The following is a 14,809-nucleotide window of genomic DNA, read 5'->3' on the forward strand; positions in this document are numbered from 1 at the left end:
CCTAGACTAGGGGCGGCGTTAGTCATTTCGGGGCAGAGTCGGGTCCAAGCCGCTGGGTTGCGTGCGTGAGGGCGGGAACGTCCTCCATCCTACTCTTGCTCCCCTACCTCCATGCTTACTCGTGCTCTCCGTGCCTCCGCCCTCGGGCGCGGGCGATTGGCCCCCGTAGCACGGACAAGATTCGCTCGCACGTTCGCTACTCCCGGCGACCACAAGCCCTCGCCGGAGCAGAAGCCGCCCTCGGACAAGAAGACGGAGGGGAAGAAGGATGGCGAGGTTAAGGATGAGGAGAAGCCGTCGGAGGAGCAGCAGAGTGCGGCTGAGCAGCGGAAGGAGGAGCCGTTGAAGGGCCTCGAAGGCTTTTTCCAGCGATACCACCAACAGCAGCAGCAGAGGCCCAACGAGAACGAGGAGAACCGTCGGGACGACAAGGACTCCAACCAGAACGAACAGCGACCACCCCCTCCACCGGACAACGAACCCAACTTCAACGGCAACCAACTCGTCATCCTCGCCACGACCGCCGCCGTATTGTACGCTCTCAATTCATCCAACTCTTCCTCCCGCGAGATCACCTGGCAAGAGTTCCGCACCGCATTCCTTGACAAGGGCTTGGTAGACAAGCTCACCGTCGTGAACCGGACCAAGGTCCGCGTCAAGCTGCATTCCAATGCGACGGGCACGATGTACCCCAGCGCGGCTCTGGGCGGCGGGGACTACCACTTCTCCATAGGGTCCGTGGAGGCGTTCGAACGCAAACTCGATGAGGCACAGCGCGAGCTGGGTATCCCTTCGCACGAGCGGATACCTGTCGCATACCAAGACGAGGTCTCTGCTTTCAGCTACCTGATGAACTTCGCGCCCACACTCCTCTTCGCGGGTGTCCTCTTATACCTGTCACGGAAGGCCGGTGGGACCGGAGGCGGCGGCGGTGTTTTGGGCTTTGGGAAGTCTCGTGCAAAGATGTTCAACCAGGACACGGCCGTGAAGGTCAAGTTCAAGGACGTAGCGGGTATGGACGAGGCCAAACAGGAGGTCATGGAGTTCGTATCTTTCCTGAAGGAGCCCGCCAAGTACGAGAAGCTCGGTGCAAAGATCCCTCGCGGTGCTATCCTATCCGGGCCTCCTGGTACCGGTAAGACCCTTCTGGCCAAGGCGACTGCGGGAGAGGCGAACGTTCCCTTCTTCTCTGTATCCGGCTCAGAGTTCGTGGAGATGTTTGTTGGTGTCGGGTCGTCTCGGGTTCGCGACCTTTTCGCAACGGCGAAGAAGAACGCACCGGCCATCGTCTTCATTGACGAGATCGACGCCATTGGTAAGGCTCGTGGGGGCAAGCGGTCAATGGGCGGTAACGATGAGCGGGAGAACACGCTCAACCAGCTCCTCGTCGAGATGGATGGGTTCGGCACGAACGAGCACATCGTCGTACTTGCCGGTACGAACAGGGCAGACGTACTCGACCCTGCACTCATGCGTCCAGGTCGGTTTGACCGGCACATTGCCATTGACCGGCCCGACGTTGGCGGACGGAAGGGCATCTTCCTGGTGCATCTCAAGCCGCTGAAGCTGTCGGAGAGACTCCCGGAGATCGATACATTCGCGCATAAGCTCGCCGTGCTTACGCCTGGCTTCTCCGGTGCCGACATCGCCAACGTGTGTAACGAGGCCGCGCTGCACGCAGCCCGTAACTCGCACGAAGTGGTGGAGGAGTCGGACTTCGAGAGTGCGATCGAGCGGGTGATCGTCGGCTTGGAGAGGAAGAGCAGATTGCTGAGCCCCGACGAGAAGAAGACGGTTGCGTACCACGAAGCTGGCCACGCAATCTGCGGTTGGTTCTTGGAGCACGCAGACCCTCTGCTGAAGGTCAGCATCATTCCAAGAGGCGTTGGCGCACTTGGATATGCGCAGGTGAGTCTGTCGCGGTTTTATCTCTGGCGACTCTGGCGACTGATTGACATCTCAACAGTATCTCCCCCCTGACCGCTATCTCCTCTCCATCCCACAAATGCTGGACCGGATATGCATGACGCTTGGTGGACGTGTATCAGAGGAGATCTTCTTTGGCGTTGGGAACGTCACCACGGGCGCGCAGGACGATCTCCAGAAGATCACCCGGATGGCGTTCGAGGCCGTATCGAACTATGGTATGAACGATGTCGTCGGACCCGTCAGCTATGGTGGTGCGAGTGCCTCGGACGAGCGGTTGCAGAAGCCGTTCAGTGAGAAGACCGGCGAGATGCTGGATGCGGAGGTCCGCAAGATGATTGTGTACGTGTTGTCTCTGGTACACAGGAACATGTGGCTGACTCAAACACCTCAGGAATGCGCATCAGCGGACGACAGGACTCCTCACGAAGCACAAGGAGGATGTTGACAAGGTGGCCAAGCTGCTGCTAGTGCGCGAAGTTATCACTCGGTTCGTTCATGTCCAACAGCTTGAGAGTGAGATCGACTGACCGTTCTTCTAGCGAGGACATGATCAGGCTCCTCGGCCCACGACCATTCGCAAACCGCAAGGACGACATGGACAAGTGGCTCGACGAGAACCGGAGTCGGGAGAGCAGTGCGCCGCCACCACTCGAGACACCCGATGAGAAGGCGCCTGCACCAGCAGCAACATCACGGGTGGAGGAGCCAAGGCTATAGCATCGTCGACTGAATACGCTGTCCTGTTGCCTGTGGTCATGTTGGATGGTTCTCCCGTTGGACTGGTCGCATTTGTACCAAATTGCATCTGTAGATAGCATATAGCACATAAACACTACTCATGAGCAATTCACTTTCGTTGTGCACACCGCTGGGATTGCCGAGTGAGTGTGTCCTGGCAGCCCTCAACAACACGCCGGATATCTTACACTGACAAGAGCGAAATATCTTGGTTTTGTGATAGATCTACGAATAAGGATACTGCCTATCCTCCCCTCAGTCGTACAGTCGTTACAGGCCTGCAGGTACTACAATGAGTACTTGAACCCGCTCCACTGGTCGCCCTTCTCTTCCCTCGCCTGCTCGACGCTCGCGAAATGACCGTTCTCCTCGCGCGCGTGCTTGTTGTCGACACCGTCAATGACCTCGTCGCGCTCGCCGGCCGCCCTGCGTGCGTTCTCGCGCTTGAGAAGGAAGTAGAAGGCCAGTGAGCATATCCAGCCGATGGAGATATATGCGAGGACGATGCCGTGGCCGAGCCGGTACCATGGCTTGTCGACGGCGCGGTAGATGTTCGAGCTAACCGCACCATTAAGGTTGCCCCAGCCGATGGCCATTGCCAGCGTCGCTCCACGTTTGTACGAGCCCTCGACGTTGCTAGACACCCATGCCACGGAATTAGCTGTAAGGCGAAGCGAAGTCAGTACGAGGTCATGGTCCCCGCTACGATGACACTCACGAACAGTGGGGTAAATCGAGGCTATGGCTAGGAAGACAGCGAAGTAGGATAGAGGGGCGCTCCTCGAGGTGATCAGGATGATGTATCCTACCAAGCCCGTCGTGAATAAAGCCCTGACCGGAGCCGCGTAAGTATCAATGAGTAGCAGCGAAGACCTGACACAGCATACAGGTTAATGAACGCTCGCTTGCCCAGACGGTCACCCAGGAAGCCCACAACGACCGTCACGATGCACCCCCACACGTAGACAGGGACGGAGAGCAGGTTCGCAGTAGTCGAGGTGTACCCGAGCTGGTTGATGATTGTCGGTGTGAAAAGCGAGAAGGCGAAGAGCGGACCGTCGAAGCCCATGTAGATACCCATAGCGATCCACGTCTTCCAGTCCAGCAAGCTCTGCTTGACATACTTCGCCTTGAATTTCTCGCCGCCGGCGCTGAACTTCATATCCGCGCGTAGCTTGCGGATGACCCAGACGCGCTCCGTCTCGCTCAAGAACTTGGCGGTGTCCGGGAAGTCGGAGAGGATGAAGTACGTCGCGACGGCGCAGCAGACGGTGAAGAGACCCTCGAGGATGAAGATCCATGCCCAGCCAGGCTTGCCCCCGATGCCATCCATCTTATTAATGGCGACGGCAAGGAAGCCGCTGAAGGCACCAGCAATGGTGGCAGACGTGAAGAATACAGCGACTCGCGTGCCTAGCTCGGTGCGTTTGTACCAGCTACAAACCCGTCAGAATGGGTACCAAACTGTGAGGTGGGTGTACATACCAGGACAGGTAGTAGACAATGCCGGGATACAACCCTGCTTCCGCCAATCCAAGGATTACACGCAGAGCTACCAAAGAGTCAGATACCCGGCTTGCTGGAAGGTTCGTTGGCCACCCACCGACGAGACCACCATAGTTATGAGCGACTCCGTGAAGTGTCGTTGCTATACCCCAGACGAACATAATGAAAGCCAGCCATCGTGACGGCCGCAACCGCTTGAGCACCAAGTTGCTGGGCAGCTCAAACAGAGCATAGGGAAAGAAGAAGACCGTAAGCGCGATCAGGTACTGCTTGTCCGTTATATGAAGAGCGCTCTCGAGGCCATACAACTGTAAGACATTGACCGTTAACGACGCTTCTAAGTTAGCCGTGATGATTTTACTGCTGACCTTAGCATTGCCGATATTCCCCCGGTCAAGGGAGTTGAGGAAGTAGAGGAACGCCAACCATGGGACGGTGTGCCAGTCGATCTTCCACATGAGCTTACGCTCATTCACACCGGAAGTGTCCACCTCGGGGCGGTAGACATTCTCCTGCGCAACTGAGACGACCTCCGGGTCGGCGAGTACCTTCTCGTCAGACACAGTCTTCAATGATGGTGACATGACTGTAGGGAACACGGCGAGGAGGCGAGCAGCAGGACCCTACGGAACGGGTTTGCGGGGAGCCATTCTTATGGTGTCATGGGGTTGATAAGGGGGATCGTGGAGTCTGCACGACGATAAGTAGAAGGAGCCAGCGGTGCGCTGAGGCCCACCAGGCCAGTGGCAGCAGTGCGCTTGGCGAGATCAACGAAGATCCAGGATACCGGGGACTACTAGACGCCGCCACAGTCTCCTTCCCGATGTCATGCTGGTGTACATGCACAAGTAGTGGGGGCGTTGTACGTGATCAGATCTAGCAGGTGGCCAGTTCATCGCACCTACGAGTGGTAGTGAACCTTGTCTACTCTGTTCGAACGGCACTGACGGTCGGACGAGCGCACGACGGAGGATCTGGATCTGTGCGGCGGCATGATCGTAGATGTAGATCGAAGAGATACCGACGGGGTGGTCTTCATGCTCTTCGATTTCCCTCCGAGCCTGCTCGTTTATCCAAAGGCCCTGTGATACAGGTCAGGACCCATCGCACCCTCGAACGGCGCCAGCCTTTCACCCAGCCAGTCCTTGACCGTCTCCGTCTCCGTTCCTGCCACCCGCACCACACAAGCTGTACCGTCTCCTATCACGCTGAACGACCATAGCAAGTCTGGGGGAGAAGCATGCTTGAACACGGTCACCTGAGCGTATTCCGTTGAGAGGGAGCGCAACGTGCTCTGTACCAGTGGTCCGCACATAATGAGGGTGGCATAACATGAATACGGTGCGAGGGAGTCGGCCAGCGTCCGTAGTGGCAAGGAATGGACTGGCTCTTGCTCCTCCAGAAGCATGACGTCCTTCACCAATCGGACGTCCTTTTCCTTCCGGGCGTCCTTCGCCTTCCGGACGTCCTTCGCCAATGGTCGATCGCATATCCAAACCTCGTTCATGCTGTAGTATCGCGAGAAGGCCCATTCCTCTCCGAGCGACTTGCGACCAGACGTCACCCAGTCTAAGAGGACGAGGGATGCGGAGGTGTCGATCCGGAAGATTTGTACCTGGTTGTATGCTGCCGACCGAAAGCATGTCACCGGATCAGGGAGCAAGAACAGTGCGCCTTCGCGTGCAACAGAGACTTCTAGGCTTTGTGTAGTGACGGCGTCCGAAAGCGTCCCCTGCGAGCGGGCAGATAATCTGTGCCCAGGTCTGTTCTTGAAGACCTTCGTAGAGCCCTTTGTGCACGAGATGTGGGTTAGGGAGAGTCTGAGATATGGTAATAGACGAACCTGAGTCAACATAACCAGAGCTGCCCCTGCGTCCACGACGACCGACAGTTCGACGCGATCACCTCCCACTAACCCGCCGCCGTATGTCAAAACATATACTGCGTTGGCGTTCTGCGGTGAGAGACGCGGCGAAAGCAACTTGAGAGGGTAGACATAGGACAGCTCGGAGAAGGTCGCTTCAGAGCCATGTTTCCGGAGGACAATCCGTCCTGTGCCCGGATCCATCCTCGGGGCGAACAAAGTTATTGTGTTGAGACTGAGGAAGTGCTGCACGCTGGGGCTTAGCGGGCGACCATGTCAAACTAACATCGACGCAGAGTCTTAGAGAGAGATCGTCCGCCGCCCGCGACGCGCCGTGATAACGGCGCACGTGATCCTGACGCGCCCTGTGTACGGATGCCGCCGCCACACGCCCCGACCGCGACGCTGACAGCACTGAGCAGCATCTACGCTAGTGCCTGCCTCACTTCACGGAGATGCTCGACGACTGTACGCGTTCTGAGACTCTTGTGGTCAAGTTGAGAAAACTGATGTTCCGGCGCAGATGTTGAGCATGCTGGGCTGCCCGGTCTCCCACACGCACCAGCATCCCTGCCGCAGGTGCAGTACGAGGGCTTCGAGCCAATGCCTTACGAGGATGAGGCAGTGGTAGAAGGTCTTGGAGCATCAGTAAGCTACCGCACCTTTACGGTTGTACTCTAAGCTAAGCACACTTGTCCAGGTTGAGGCTGCAGCACCTGCTGCGCCGCTCTTCGAACTCGGTCGTGTACAGTACACACTGCCCGCGCCGCTACTGGCCCTTGCGGTTTCGTCCGACGTGCTCACCATGGGACTCGCCAACAACGTCGTTGTCCAAATCGAACTCTCGCGCTCCGAGCAGGTCGTCAGGATCCAGATTCCTCGCAAGCCGACCGAGTTCTCCGTCTACAAACTCTTCCTGGACCCGTCGGGGAGGCACCTCGTTGTGACCTCCCTTCAAGGAGAGAACTGGTACCTCTACAGAGGATGGAAGAAACCACGGCAGCTCAAGTCGTGGAAGATGGTCGTCGAGAGCATTGCTTGGAACAAGGCTGCGCTGCTTTCCTCCTCCCACTCTACCTCCACGCGTGAGATGCTCGTTGGCACCAAGAGTGGTGCGGTCTTCGAGGCAGTACTCGACGCTGAGGAAGACTTTTTCAAGTCGCAGGAGAGGTACCTACAGCCGGTTTACAGCCTTCCGGAACGTCAGCCTGTCACTGGTCTCAAGTTTGACTTCTTCCCGCCCTCGGACCCACGGAAGGCCCATGTCATTATCACCACGCCGACGAGAATATACCAGTTCGTGGGAGTACCCGACAGGAAAGGCGACGACGGGGGGAGGGTATTCCTTGGCTTGTTCGCGAGTTACAGGGATTCGGCACCGAGTCAGTCATCTCCTCGGAAGGTGGTGAATGGTACTGATATTGCACAACTAAGCGATCTCTGAGCTTCCTGGCAGTATCGACCATTCGGAACTCCACACGTATGGCTCCAATGCGGATCAAGCACACTCCTTGCCTGAGTACCTCGGATGGATGACTCGTAGGTCTATCGTCTCAGTCATGCACCATCCTTTCTTATGTAGTCCTTCATCAGAACCTGGCATTTATCATGGGGCGCTGAACTATGAGTCCACCTCTGACGATCTCATCGACGGTGCTCAATTACTGCCTTATCCGAGTGTCATGGCCTCAGGAATGCCGCTGTCGATAGCGTTAACCGAGTTCCATTTCATGCTCCTCTACAGGGATAGGATTATCGGCATCTCGAATCTCAATGAACAATTGACATACGAAGAAATGCTGCCCCTGGTACAGCCAATTTGCTCCACTCTACTACTGGAGTGTTAACTGATCTGTGTCGCAAGAAACCCAACGAGGAGATCCGCGGAGTGACTGCAGATCCTGTGCGGAAGACGTACTGGGTATACACGGACCAATCGCTGTTCGAACTCGTGGTCACGAATGAGCATCGGGACGTGTGGAAGATTTACTTGGAGAAGGGCAAGTATGACTTGGCCCTCCAGTATACCACAGTGCGTAACGGGTGTCATACTTGGTATGTCCAGGCTGACGTTCTCCGACAGACGGCAGCACAACGAGACCACGTCATGTCGGCTCAGGCGAAGGCATTCTTCGATGAGGGACGATATTTCCAGTCTGCACAGTGCTATTCTCAGTGCTCGGTCAGCTTCGAAGAAGTGACTCTCAAGTTCCTCGATGTTGGCGAGAAGGATGCACTTCGCTCATACATCACGTCTCGCTTGGAACGTACCAGAAAGACGGTGAGTAGACCGAGTACACAGGCTGGCGATCAAGAGCTGACTCGACAACCCCAGGACCTGTCCCAAAGGATGATGCTCGCGACGTGGCTGGTGGAGTTCTATCTCAGCAAGTGCAACGAACTCGACGACCTCATTGCGTCAGAGTCGGTGACCCATGACGTTGACAACCTGCAAGCCGAACGTGCCATTTTGGAGGACGACCTACGTCAGTTCTTCCAGACATACAAGGCGAATTTGGATCCCAGGACGGTGTATGATATGATCCAAGGGCACGGACGGACCGATATGTACCTTCACTACGCAATAGTTGTAGGTGATTACGAAAGAGTGGTCGAGCATTGGGTTCTCGAAGAAAATTGGACTAAAGCCATCGATATCATCGCCAGACAGGTGAGCTACCTGGGTCTCTGGTGTCGAATGTTGCTAATTCAGTAACATTCAGGCAAATCTGGACTTGTACTATCGCTTCGGCCCTGTTCTCATTCGCCATGCGCCAAAGGAGACGGTCGAGTCTTGGTTACGGCAGCCATCCCTCGATCCCATCCGCCTCATCCCTGCATTGCTACAACTACAACACACACCCCGCGATCCCCTCTCCCCAAACCAGGCCATCCGTTACCTCAACCACGTCATCTTCGAACAGGGCAACACCGCGCCCACTATCCATAACCTCATCGTCACTTTCCACGCTTCCCCTTCTCCTCAGTCATCGTCCAGCTCCTCCGGGGCAACCCACCCCGACGACGATGCACCCCTGCTGCGTTTTCTGTCGTCGGCACCGTCAGACGCTCTCACTGGCAAGCCATACTACGACCTGGATTACGCACTACGGCTATGCAAGCAGGCTGGCCGCACACAGCCTTGTGTGCATATCTACTCCAAGATGGGCCTTTACGAAAGCAGCGTCGACCTTGCGCTCGAGAAGGGCGATCTGGAGCTGGCGAAGATCAACGCGGACATGCCCGAGGATGACGACCAGCTACGGAAGAAGCTCTGGCTGAAGATCGCGAAATACGTGGTTCAGGATAAGCAAGACATCAAGATGTATGTGACCGTAGCGTTCTTCCTCGCACATCACTCACGATTCATGCATATAGGGCCATGCGGTTCCTCGAGAATACCGAGCTGCTGAAAATCGAAGACATTCTGCCCTTCTTCCCCGACTTCGTTGTCATTGACGACTTCAAGGACGAGATCTGTACCGCCCTCGAGGACTACTCGGCGCACATCGACACATTGAAGGCAGAGATGGATGAAGCAACTCGCAACGCTGAAGCCATCAAGCAGGACATTGCAGCACTGCAGAAGCGCTTCATCACCATCGACTCTACAGAGCAATGCTCTGTATGCCATCAGGCGCTCTTCACAAGACAGTTCTACGTCTTCCCGTGCCGACATACCTTCCACGCTGACTGTCTCATTGGTCTTGTGAGTCTAAAATGCTGTTCATCCGTCGTGTGCAGACCCCTAACGTTCTTCTAGACGAAGGAGTATCTTCCTGCGCACGCACTACGGCGTATCGTCAACCTGCAGACGGAACTCATGAAGTTGACGCAGAAAGGCGCATTGGACCGGACCAACAGTATGAACCCCTCAACTGCACCTCGACAACCTACGTCACAGCGAACACTCTTGTCCGCCAACTTCGGCGTTGGTCAGAACGGCACTCGCGGTGCTGCCTCGCTCGGGCGCAATCTCCTGTCCGCCGGAGATCGCCTGCGAGACCTGATCATTCCGGACGCACTCGCCAGCGTAGTCACTGCGCCTGCTGGCTGGATACCTGGCATCGGAACTGGTGCCACGAAGCGCGTCGGTGGCGAGAAGGATGCGGCCAAGATCGAGCGAATGCGCAAGGAGCTGGAAGACGTACTCGCTGCCAGCTGTCCGTTGTGCGAGAGCGTCGTCGCTGGTCTGGACAGGCCGTTCGTACAGCTGGGAGAAGTGGATTCGAGCTGGACATTATGAGGTTGATAGCGGCGGTCTTTCCTCGTTACTCTTGATTATCTTTTGCGTTTCCTCGTTACTGCTCTAATCATTGACTGCTCTAATGCACAGGCTTCCCTTACCGGGGGCACAAGCCCGCCGACCTATCCAGCACATACGTGGGTTAACTGAGCTCCTTCCAGTCAAACAGGCTCCGGTGGCATGAGGGTGTCGTTACACGACTGAAACGATCGCCGTGCACTCAAGCTGGGCAATGCACAGCAGCTCGGGATGCTTATTCGGGGCCTCGGGACGAGCAGCGTTGCATCTCTCAGAACTGATGCGGGTAAGTTAGCTCCGTCACGGGCACAGGAGGTAGGTGGTCCTCTCATTGCTTAGTCTTTCTCTGTAACAAACACCATATACCTGAAGAGCAGGAATGCCCCATTCAACCTCTAACGCATTGTCGCCCACCAAGTCGGCAATAAGTGGCAGTGCGCTGTACCGCGCGCCCGAGAACATCGGAATGAGTCAATGGTCCCGATGATTTCGGTATTTAGCATGGTCGCTGAGCAGCATCCAATGATAATCGCCATCAATTCACATCCATTGAAGTATAAAAAGGCGTTGGCGAGTGCTGTTACGTGTTGCAGGTGCTGTTTGGGTGCTATACGGCAACATCCCGAGATGCTTCTTGCGGACTTCGATCGGTGAGCAGTCGGATACCCGAATCTTCAGTGTAGGGAGTACTGACTCCGATGGACTAGCAGTGCACCATGATGCTCGTGCCACACTCGTCTGTCACCCCATGATCCTCGGCCTCATCGTCATGACACTCCCCACCTTACTTGCCCTCCCGATTTCCCACCAATCTCGTAACAGCCCTGACCCATGCCCGGCCTATGGGGCTCCGGCAGTAGGTCAGCGCCATGAGTCTCAGTTGTTTGGACCACCTTGGGACCACCGCGTGTGTTTATGTCTCGCGTCGCTTGGTCATCAAGGATCGAGACCCGGAAGCATTCCGAGCATAAGAAGGAGCCTCGAGAAACACGAACCACTGCGTGTTCCGCCGTCACTGGCACATCCCGAACGCCGCCAAAGTGATGATTGACCTCCTATTCTTCGTTGTTGCTGCAGCCCTTGCTGCATTTGGTCTTTACGTTCGCCGCCGTAGGCAACCGCCACTACCGCCTGGCCCCACGCCGCGCTGGTGGTCAGGTAATCTTCATCAGCTCCCGTCAAGTCATCCCTGGAAAACGTATGCTGAATGGGGACATCTCTATGGTGCGTATCCTGATGCGGATCAGGTCACTCTGCTCTGGCTCAGAAACAATCCCTTAGGCCCCGTTACATCGTTCCGGGTGCACACAACAACGACAGTTGTCCTGAACACTCTCAAGGCGGCCTCGGATCTGTTTGACTCTCGTTCTTCTATCTATTCCGACCGTCCAGTACAGTGGATGTACACCGAACTCGCAGGCAGACGCCTGACAGCCTTCAGCATTCTGGCTTCCCATCCTTGGTTCAAGAGATACAGGAAGACGATGCACAGCGGATTGAACCCGCGCCCTACGCGGGCTTACCGGCCGATCATGCAGGAGCACTCCAGGAAGATGTTGTTGAACTTCGCTGTGTCTCCTGAGCAATTCGTGAGCCATATTCGGAAGTACGCGGTGAATTACGATCATCCCAGGGCACCTCGTTGAACTGATCATTTCCAGGAATGCAGCCTCCTTGATTCTTCAGATCTCATATGGACGCACTTCTGAAGATCAAATTGACTACTTCGTCAAGGTCGTCGAAGACGCAGTCGCAACGCAGGCGCATCTTGTGAGGCCTGGACAGTGGTTGGTGAACACGTACCCCATCTGTAGGTTCCAATCCGTGTAAATGATCATGTGCTAATAACGAATACCTGTACCAGTGCGCTTCATCCCGTCATGGTTCCCGTTCGCCGAGTTCAAACGTGTGGCGGCCTACTACAAGGAGCAATATAAGCGGGTAGACTCGCTGCTGTATACGTGGGCGAAGGATCAGATAGTGAGCCTGGTTGACTGACGGCTTGCCTTCAAGTCGTTCTTTACATGAGTCCCATGCTGACTCAAATGGACTGCAAGAAAACGGGTGATTATGTCGAGTCCTTCGTTTCCCTGAACCTGCGACCGGATGGCATATCGCAGGAAGAAGACGACATCCTCCGGTGGTGCAGTTCTGCCTTGTATGCAGGGGCTTCTGACACGGTACGATTCATCCTCGACGTGGAGCTCGTGGACTGGCTGATGCGGTGGTAGACTGTGGGCATCTTGATCTCATTTGTTCTCTTGATGACGCTGCATCCGGAGGTGCAACGGCGTGCTCAAGAGGAGGTCGACCGCGTCTGTGAGGGTAGACTTCCCACCTGGGATGACGAGCCGAATATGCCTTACGTCGGCGCAATGATCAAGGAGGTGATGCGGTGGAATCCAGTAGCACCCTTGGGTTCGTGCGGTTCGAAATCTAGATTTCTGGAATTGTAGACTGATCACGAGGAGATAGGCCTACCGCATGTCGTGACTCAGGACGATATGTACGAGGGATACCTCATACCGAAGGGCGTAACGGTTCTGGCAAACATCTGGTAAGTCTAGTAGCAAGTCGTGTGTTGCGAGTGGAGGTTTACATTGGCTTCGCAGGGCTATCGCACATGATGAGACAATGTACCCTTCTCCATTCGCGTTTGATCCCAACCGGTTCCTTGGCCCTGAGCCGCAATTCGATCCGCGTAAGTTCGTATTTGGGTTCGGACGGCGAGTCTGTCCAGGTACGCCGCTTCCCTGTCTCTCAGTTGAACGCATACCTGACGAAGTGCGCGCATGGTGTTTAGGCCAGCACTTCGCCGAGACGTCCCTCTTTCTGAATGTATCGAGCCTCCTCGCGGTGTTCAACATCGCGAAGGCGGTCGACGAGAAAGGGAGAGAGATCGAGCCAGACGTGCGGTGGACGTCTCGTCTCACATCGTACGTCCCTTCTTCCCACTGATCCCCTGGGAATCTAATTCTGACGGCGCTGACGGCAGCCATGCGGAGAATTTTGCGTGTAATATCACCGTGCGCTCACCAGAGCTCTTGGAGTCGTTGGCACGTACTGACTAGGACATGGCTGTGAGTCGTTTCACTTTGTTCGACGTACGTGGGTGTCCACTAGCCGGACACTGTACCTCATGTATGCGTGCCGTTCAAGGCCGTTCATCACACTAATCTATTATGTGCCTGTTACATCTCGGCGGTATTGTCTATCTGGAGTAACCTCCAAGGCCGGAAGCTCGACGTGTTGAGGGCACAAAGCATACTGTGTGAAGGCACGATACGCCACAGTCTGAGTCGGTCTGTATATGAAACGGATTGTGTATCATGCGAAATGACAATGTCACCTCTGACGCTTACGGTGGCAACGGCCAGCCATAGCCCGGGTAAATTGCATGTATTGGACACGATTGTCAATTACTGCGCGCTATATCGATGTCTAGACCATCGCAGTTCGTGTACAGGAGTTCGTCGGTCCGCTCCACTATTGGAATAGAGTCAGTATGCTCTAACAAGATACATGGCCAGTCTATTCGAATTCGTCCCTCCAGCAGCCGCGCCTCACGCACAACGGGCGAGCAGTTCCCATTCCTCGACGATCCCAAGCAAGCATGACAGCTGGTAACGCATAACACTGCGTCATTTGAAGTGGAACCACAGCCATGTGTAGGGCACGAAAGCCCGTGTCTGTTCCCCGCCGTGTCGACATCCGTGTACACCAACATTTCAATGATTGATCTTTTTGGTGCGACCGGCCTTCCGACGCATACGCGCAGCCTTCCGTGCGCCCATCTACATGCGACCAGTCAGATGAGGACATGACAGAAGGCAAAACGTTACGCACCTTGGCCTTGTCCTCCTCTAGTCTAAGGCGCTCCTCCGCGGCCTTTTTGCGGTCCAAGGTGATCTGTCTCCGACTGCCCAGCGTCGTCCGTCAGCATCAAAAAGCGGGAGTAGGCGATATGCGCGCTGCTTACCGCTCCTTCTCAACCCTCTTCTCCTCGCTAAGCTCAGCCTGCAATTTCTTGATGGCTTTCTCCTTCTGCGTCTTTTGCATGCGATCTTCCCAGCTCTTCGACTTGAGGCCGTCTGGGAGCAACGTACGCCTGGACAAATGTGAGGGTGAGACACGAAGGTTCGCGAGTAGTACTGGCGGGCACATACACTGTTGCAGATTTTGGCTGCTTCCATGGCTTACCGGATACACGACCGGCGGCAGAGGGGACAAGAGGAATCGCGGAAGTTGATGGGTCGGATGAAGAGTTGCCTTGCTGAGGCTGTGAGTGTAGTGTGGCTTCTTGGATTGACATCATGAGATTCCGTGGCGAGAAGGTCGTATGCGGGGGCCAAAATATGTCAAGGGAGACAAATAGAGGGTGCCAAAGAGGGGGAGCGCCGAGAGTCCTGCGAAAAGACCGGAGGGCGTTGTGGAGGGCGCTAAGACGGCGCTCGGCCCAATCTGGGATAGAGCGTGCGTGCCCGATGCGTTAGATCCATCGGGCGTAT

The 14,809-nt window shown here is 55.8% G+C and overlaps 6 protein-coding genes across 6 annotated transcripts; 3 read left to right on the forward strand and 3 right to left on the reverse strand.

Moving 5' to 3' along the window:
* Positions 1-111: 111 nt before the first annotated feature.
* On the forward strand, positions 112-2,646 carry C8Q71DRAFT_707218 (ATP-dependent metallopeptidase Hfl; the record flags this gene model as incomplete). Its single annotated transcript, XM_047920549.1, has 4 exons — positions 112-1,908; positions 1,967-2,268; positions 2,321-2,416; positions 2,469-2,646. 4 exons carry the CDS (start codon positions 112-114, stop codon positions 2,644-2,646), a joined length of 2,373 nt encoding a protein of 790 aa, XP_047779225.1.
* Positions 2,647-2,954: 308 nt separating this feature from the next.
* Positions 2,955-5,115, reverse strand: C8Q71DRAFT_899715 (MFS general substrate transporter; the record flags this gene model as incomplete). The annotated part of the gene is made up of 6 exons (XM_047928789.1): positions 4,542-5,115; positions 4,271-4,481; positions 4,153-4,219; positions 3,555-4,103; positions 3,380-3,498; positions 2,955-3,328 (listed from the first exon to the last, which is right to left on the reverse strand). Exons 1-6 carry the CDS (start codon positions 4,755-4,757, stop codon positions 2,955-2,957), a joined length of 1,536 nt encoding a protein of 511 aa, XP_047779226.1. The 5' UTR covers positions 4,758-5,115.
* On the reverse strand, positions 4,970-6,332 carry C8Q71DRAFT_583694 (UreD-domain-containing protein). Its single transcript, XM_047919513.1, has 2 exons — positions 6,017-6,332; positions 4,970-5,962 (listed from the first exon to the last, which is right to left on the reverse strand). Exons 1-2 carry the CDS (start codon positions 6,239-6,241, stop codon positions 5,243-5,245), a joined length of 945 nt encoding a protein of 314 aa, XP_047779227.1. The 5' UTR covers positions 6,242-6,332; the 3' UTR covers positions 4,970-5,242.
* Positions 6,333-6,492: 160 nt separating this feature from the next.
* C8Q71DRAFT_796491 (Pep3/Vps18/deep orange family-domain-containing protein) lies at positions 6,493-10,283 on the forward strand (the record flags this gene model as incomplete). Its single annotated transcript, XM_047925682.1, has 11 exons — positions 6,493-6,505; positions 6,561-6,685; positions 6,738-7,419; positions 7,472-7,576; positions 7,631-7,845; positions 7,902-8,069; positions 8,121-8,318; positions 8,373-8,708; positions 8,761-9,362; positions 9,416-9,746; positions 9,801-10,283. The coding sequence occupies 11 exons, from the start codon at positions 6,493-6,495 to the stop codon at positions 10,281-10,283; spliced, it is 3,258 nt and encodes a 1,085-aa protein (XP_047779228.1).
* A 1,061-nt stretch (positions 10,284-11,344) lies between these two features.
* On the forward strand, positions 11,345-13,372 carry C8Q71DRAFT_707251 (cytochrome P450; the record flags this gene model as incomplete). Its single annotated transcript, XM_047920551.1, has 10 exons — positions 11,345-11,525; positions 11,583-11,907; positions 11,963-12,111; positions 12,166-12,281; positions 12,359-12,481; positions 12,533-12,719; positions 12,777-12,858; positions 12,914-13,041; positions 13,105-13,237; positions 13,297-13,372. The coding sequence occupies 10 exons, from the start codon at positions 11,345-11,347 to the stop codon at positions 13,370-13,372; spliced, it is 1,500 nt and encodes a 499-aa protein (XP_047779229.1).
* A 219-nt stretch (positions 13,373-13,591) lies between these two features.
* On the reverse strand, positions 13,592-14,752 carry C8Q71DRAFT_756667 (Cgr1 family-domain-containing protein). The gene is made up of 4 exons (XM_047923616.1): positions 14,468-14,752; positions 14,281-14,409; positions 14,148-14,220; positions 13,592-14,095 (listed from the first exon to the last, which is right to left on the reverse strand). The coding sequence occupies exons 1-4, from the start codon at positions 14,614-14,616 to the stop codon at positions 14,030-14,032; spliced, it is 417 nt and encodes a 138-aa protein (XP_047779230.1). The 5' UTR covers positions 14,617-14,752; the 3' UTR covers positions 13,592-14,029.
* Positions 14,753-14,809: the final 57 nt, after the last annotated feature.

This window comes from Rhodofomes roseus (genome assembly GCF_022264815.1).
Source record: "Rhodofomes roseus strain CIRM-BRFM 1785 chromosome Unknown C8Q71scaffold_9, whole genome shotgun sequence".
In the NCBI taxonomy this organism is placed as follows: Eukaryota; Fungi; Basidiomycota; class Agaricomycetes; order Polyporales; family Fomitopsidaceae; genus Rhodofomes; species Rhodofomes roseus.

What these genes read in the sequence shown, in the direction of transcription:
- C8Q71DRAFT_583694 (XM_047919513.1), bottom strand. Translation starts at nt 6,241, where the DNA reads ATGGATCCGGGCACAGGACGGATTGTCCTCCGGAAACATGGCTCTGAA. An exon ending in CTCTGGTTATGTTGACTCAG is followed by an intron (nt 5,963 to 6,016) that starts GTTCGTCTATTA and finishes TCGTGCACAAAG; the next exon opens with GGCTCTACGAAGGTCTTCAA.
- C8Q71DRAFT_756667 (XM_047923616.1), bottom strand. Translation starts at nt 14,616, where the DNA reads ATGATGTCAATCCAAGAAGCCACACTACACTCACAGCCTCAGCAAGGC. An exon ending in CAGCCAAAATCTGCAACAGT is followed by an intron (nt 14,410 to 14,467) that starts GTATGTGCCCGC and finishes ACATTTGTCCAG; the next exon opens with GCGTACGTTGCTCCCAGACG. An exon ending in AAGAGGGTTGAGAAGGAGCG is followed by an intron (nt 14,221 to 14,280) that starts GTAAGCAGCGCG and finishes GACGCTGGGCAG; the next exon opens with TCGGAGACAGATCACCTTGG.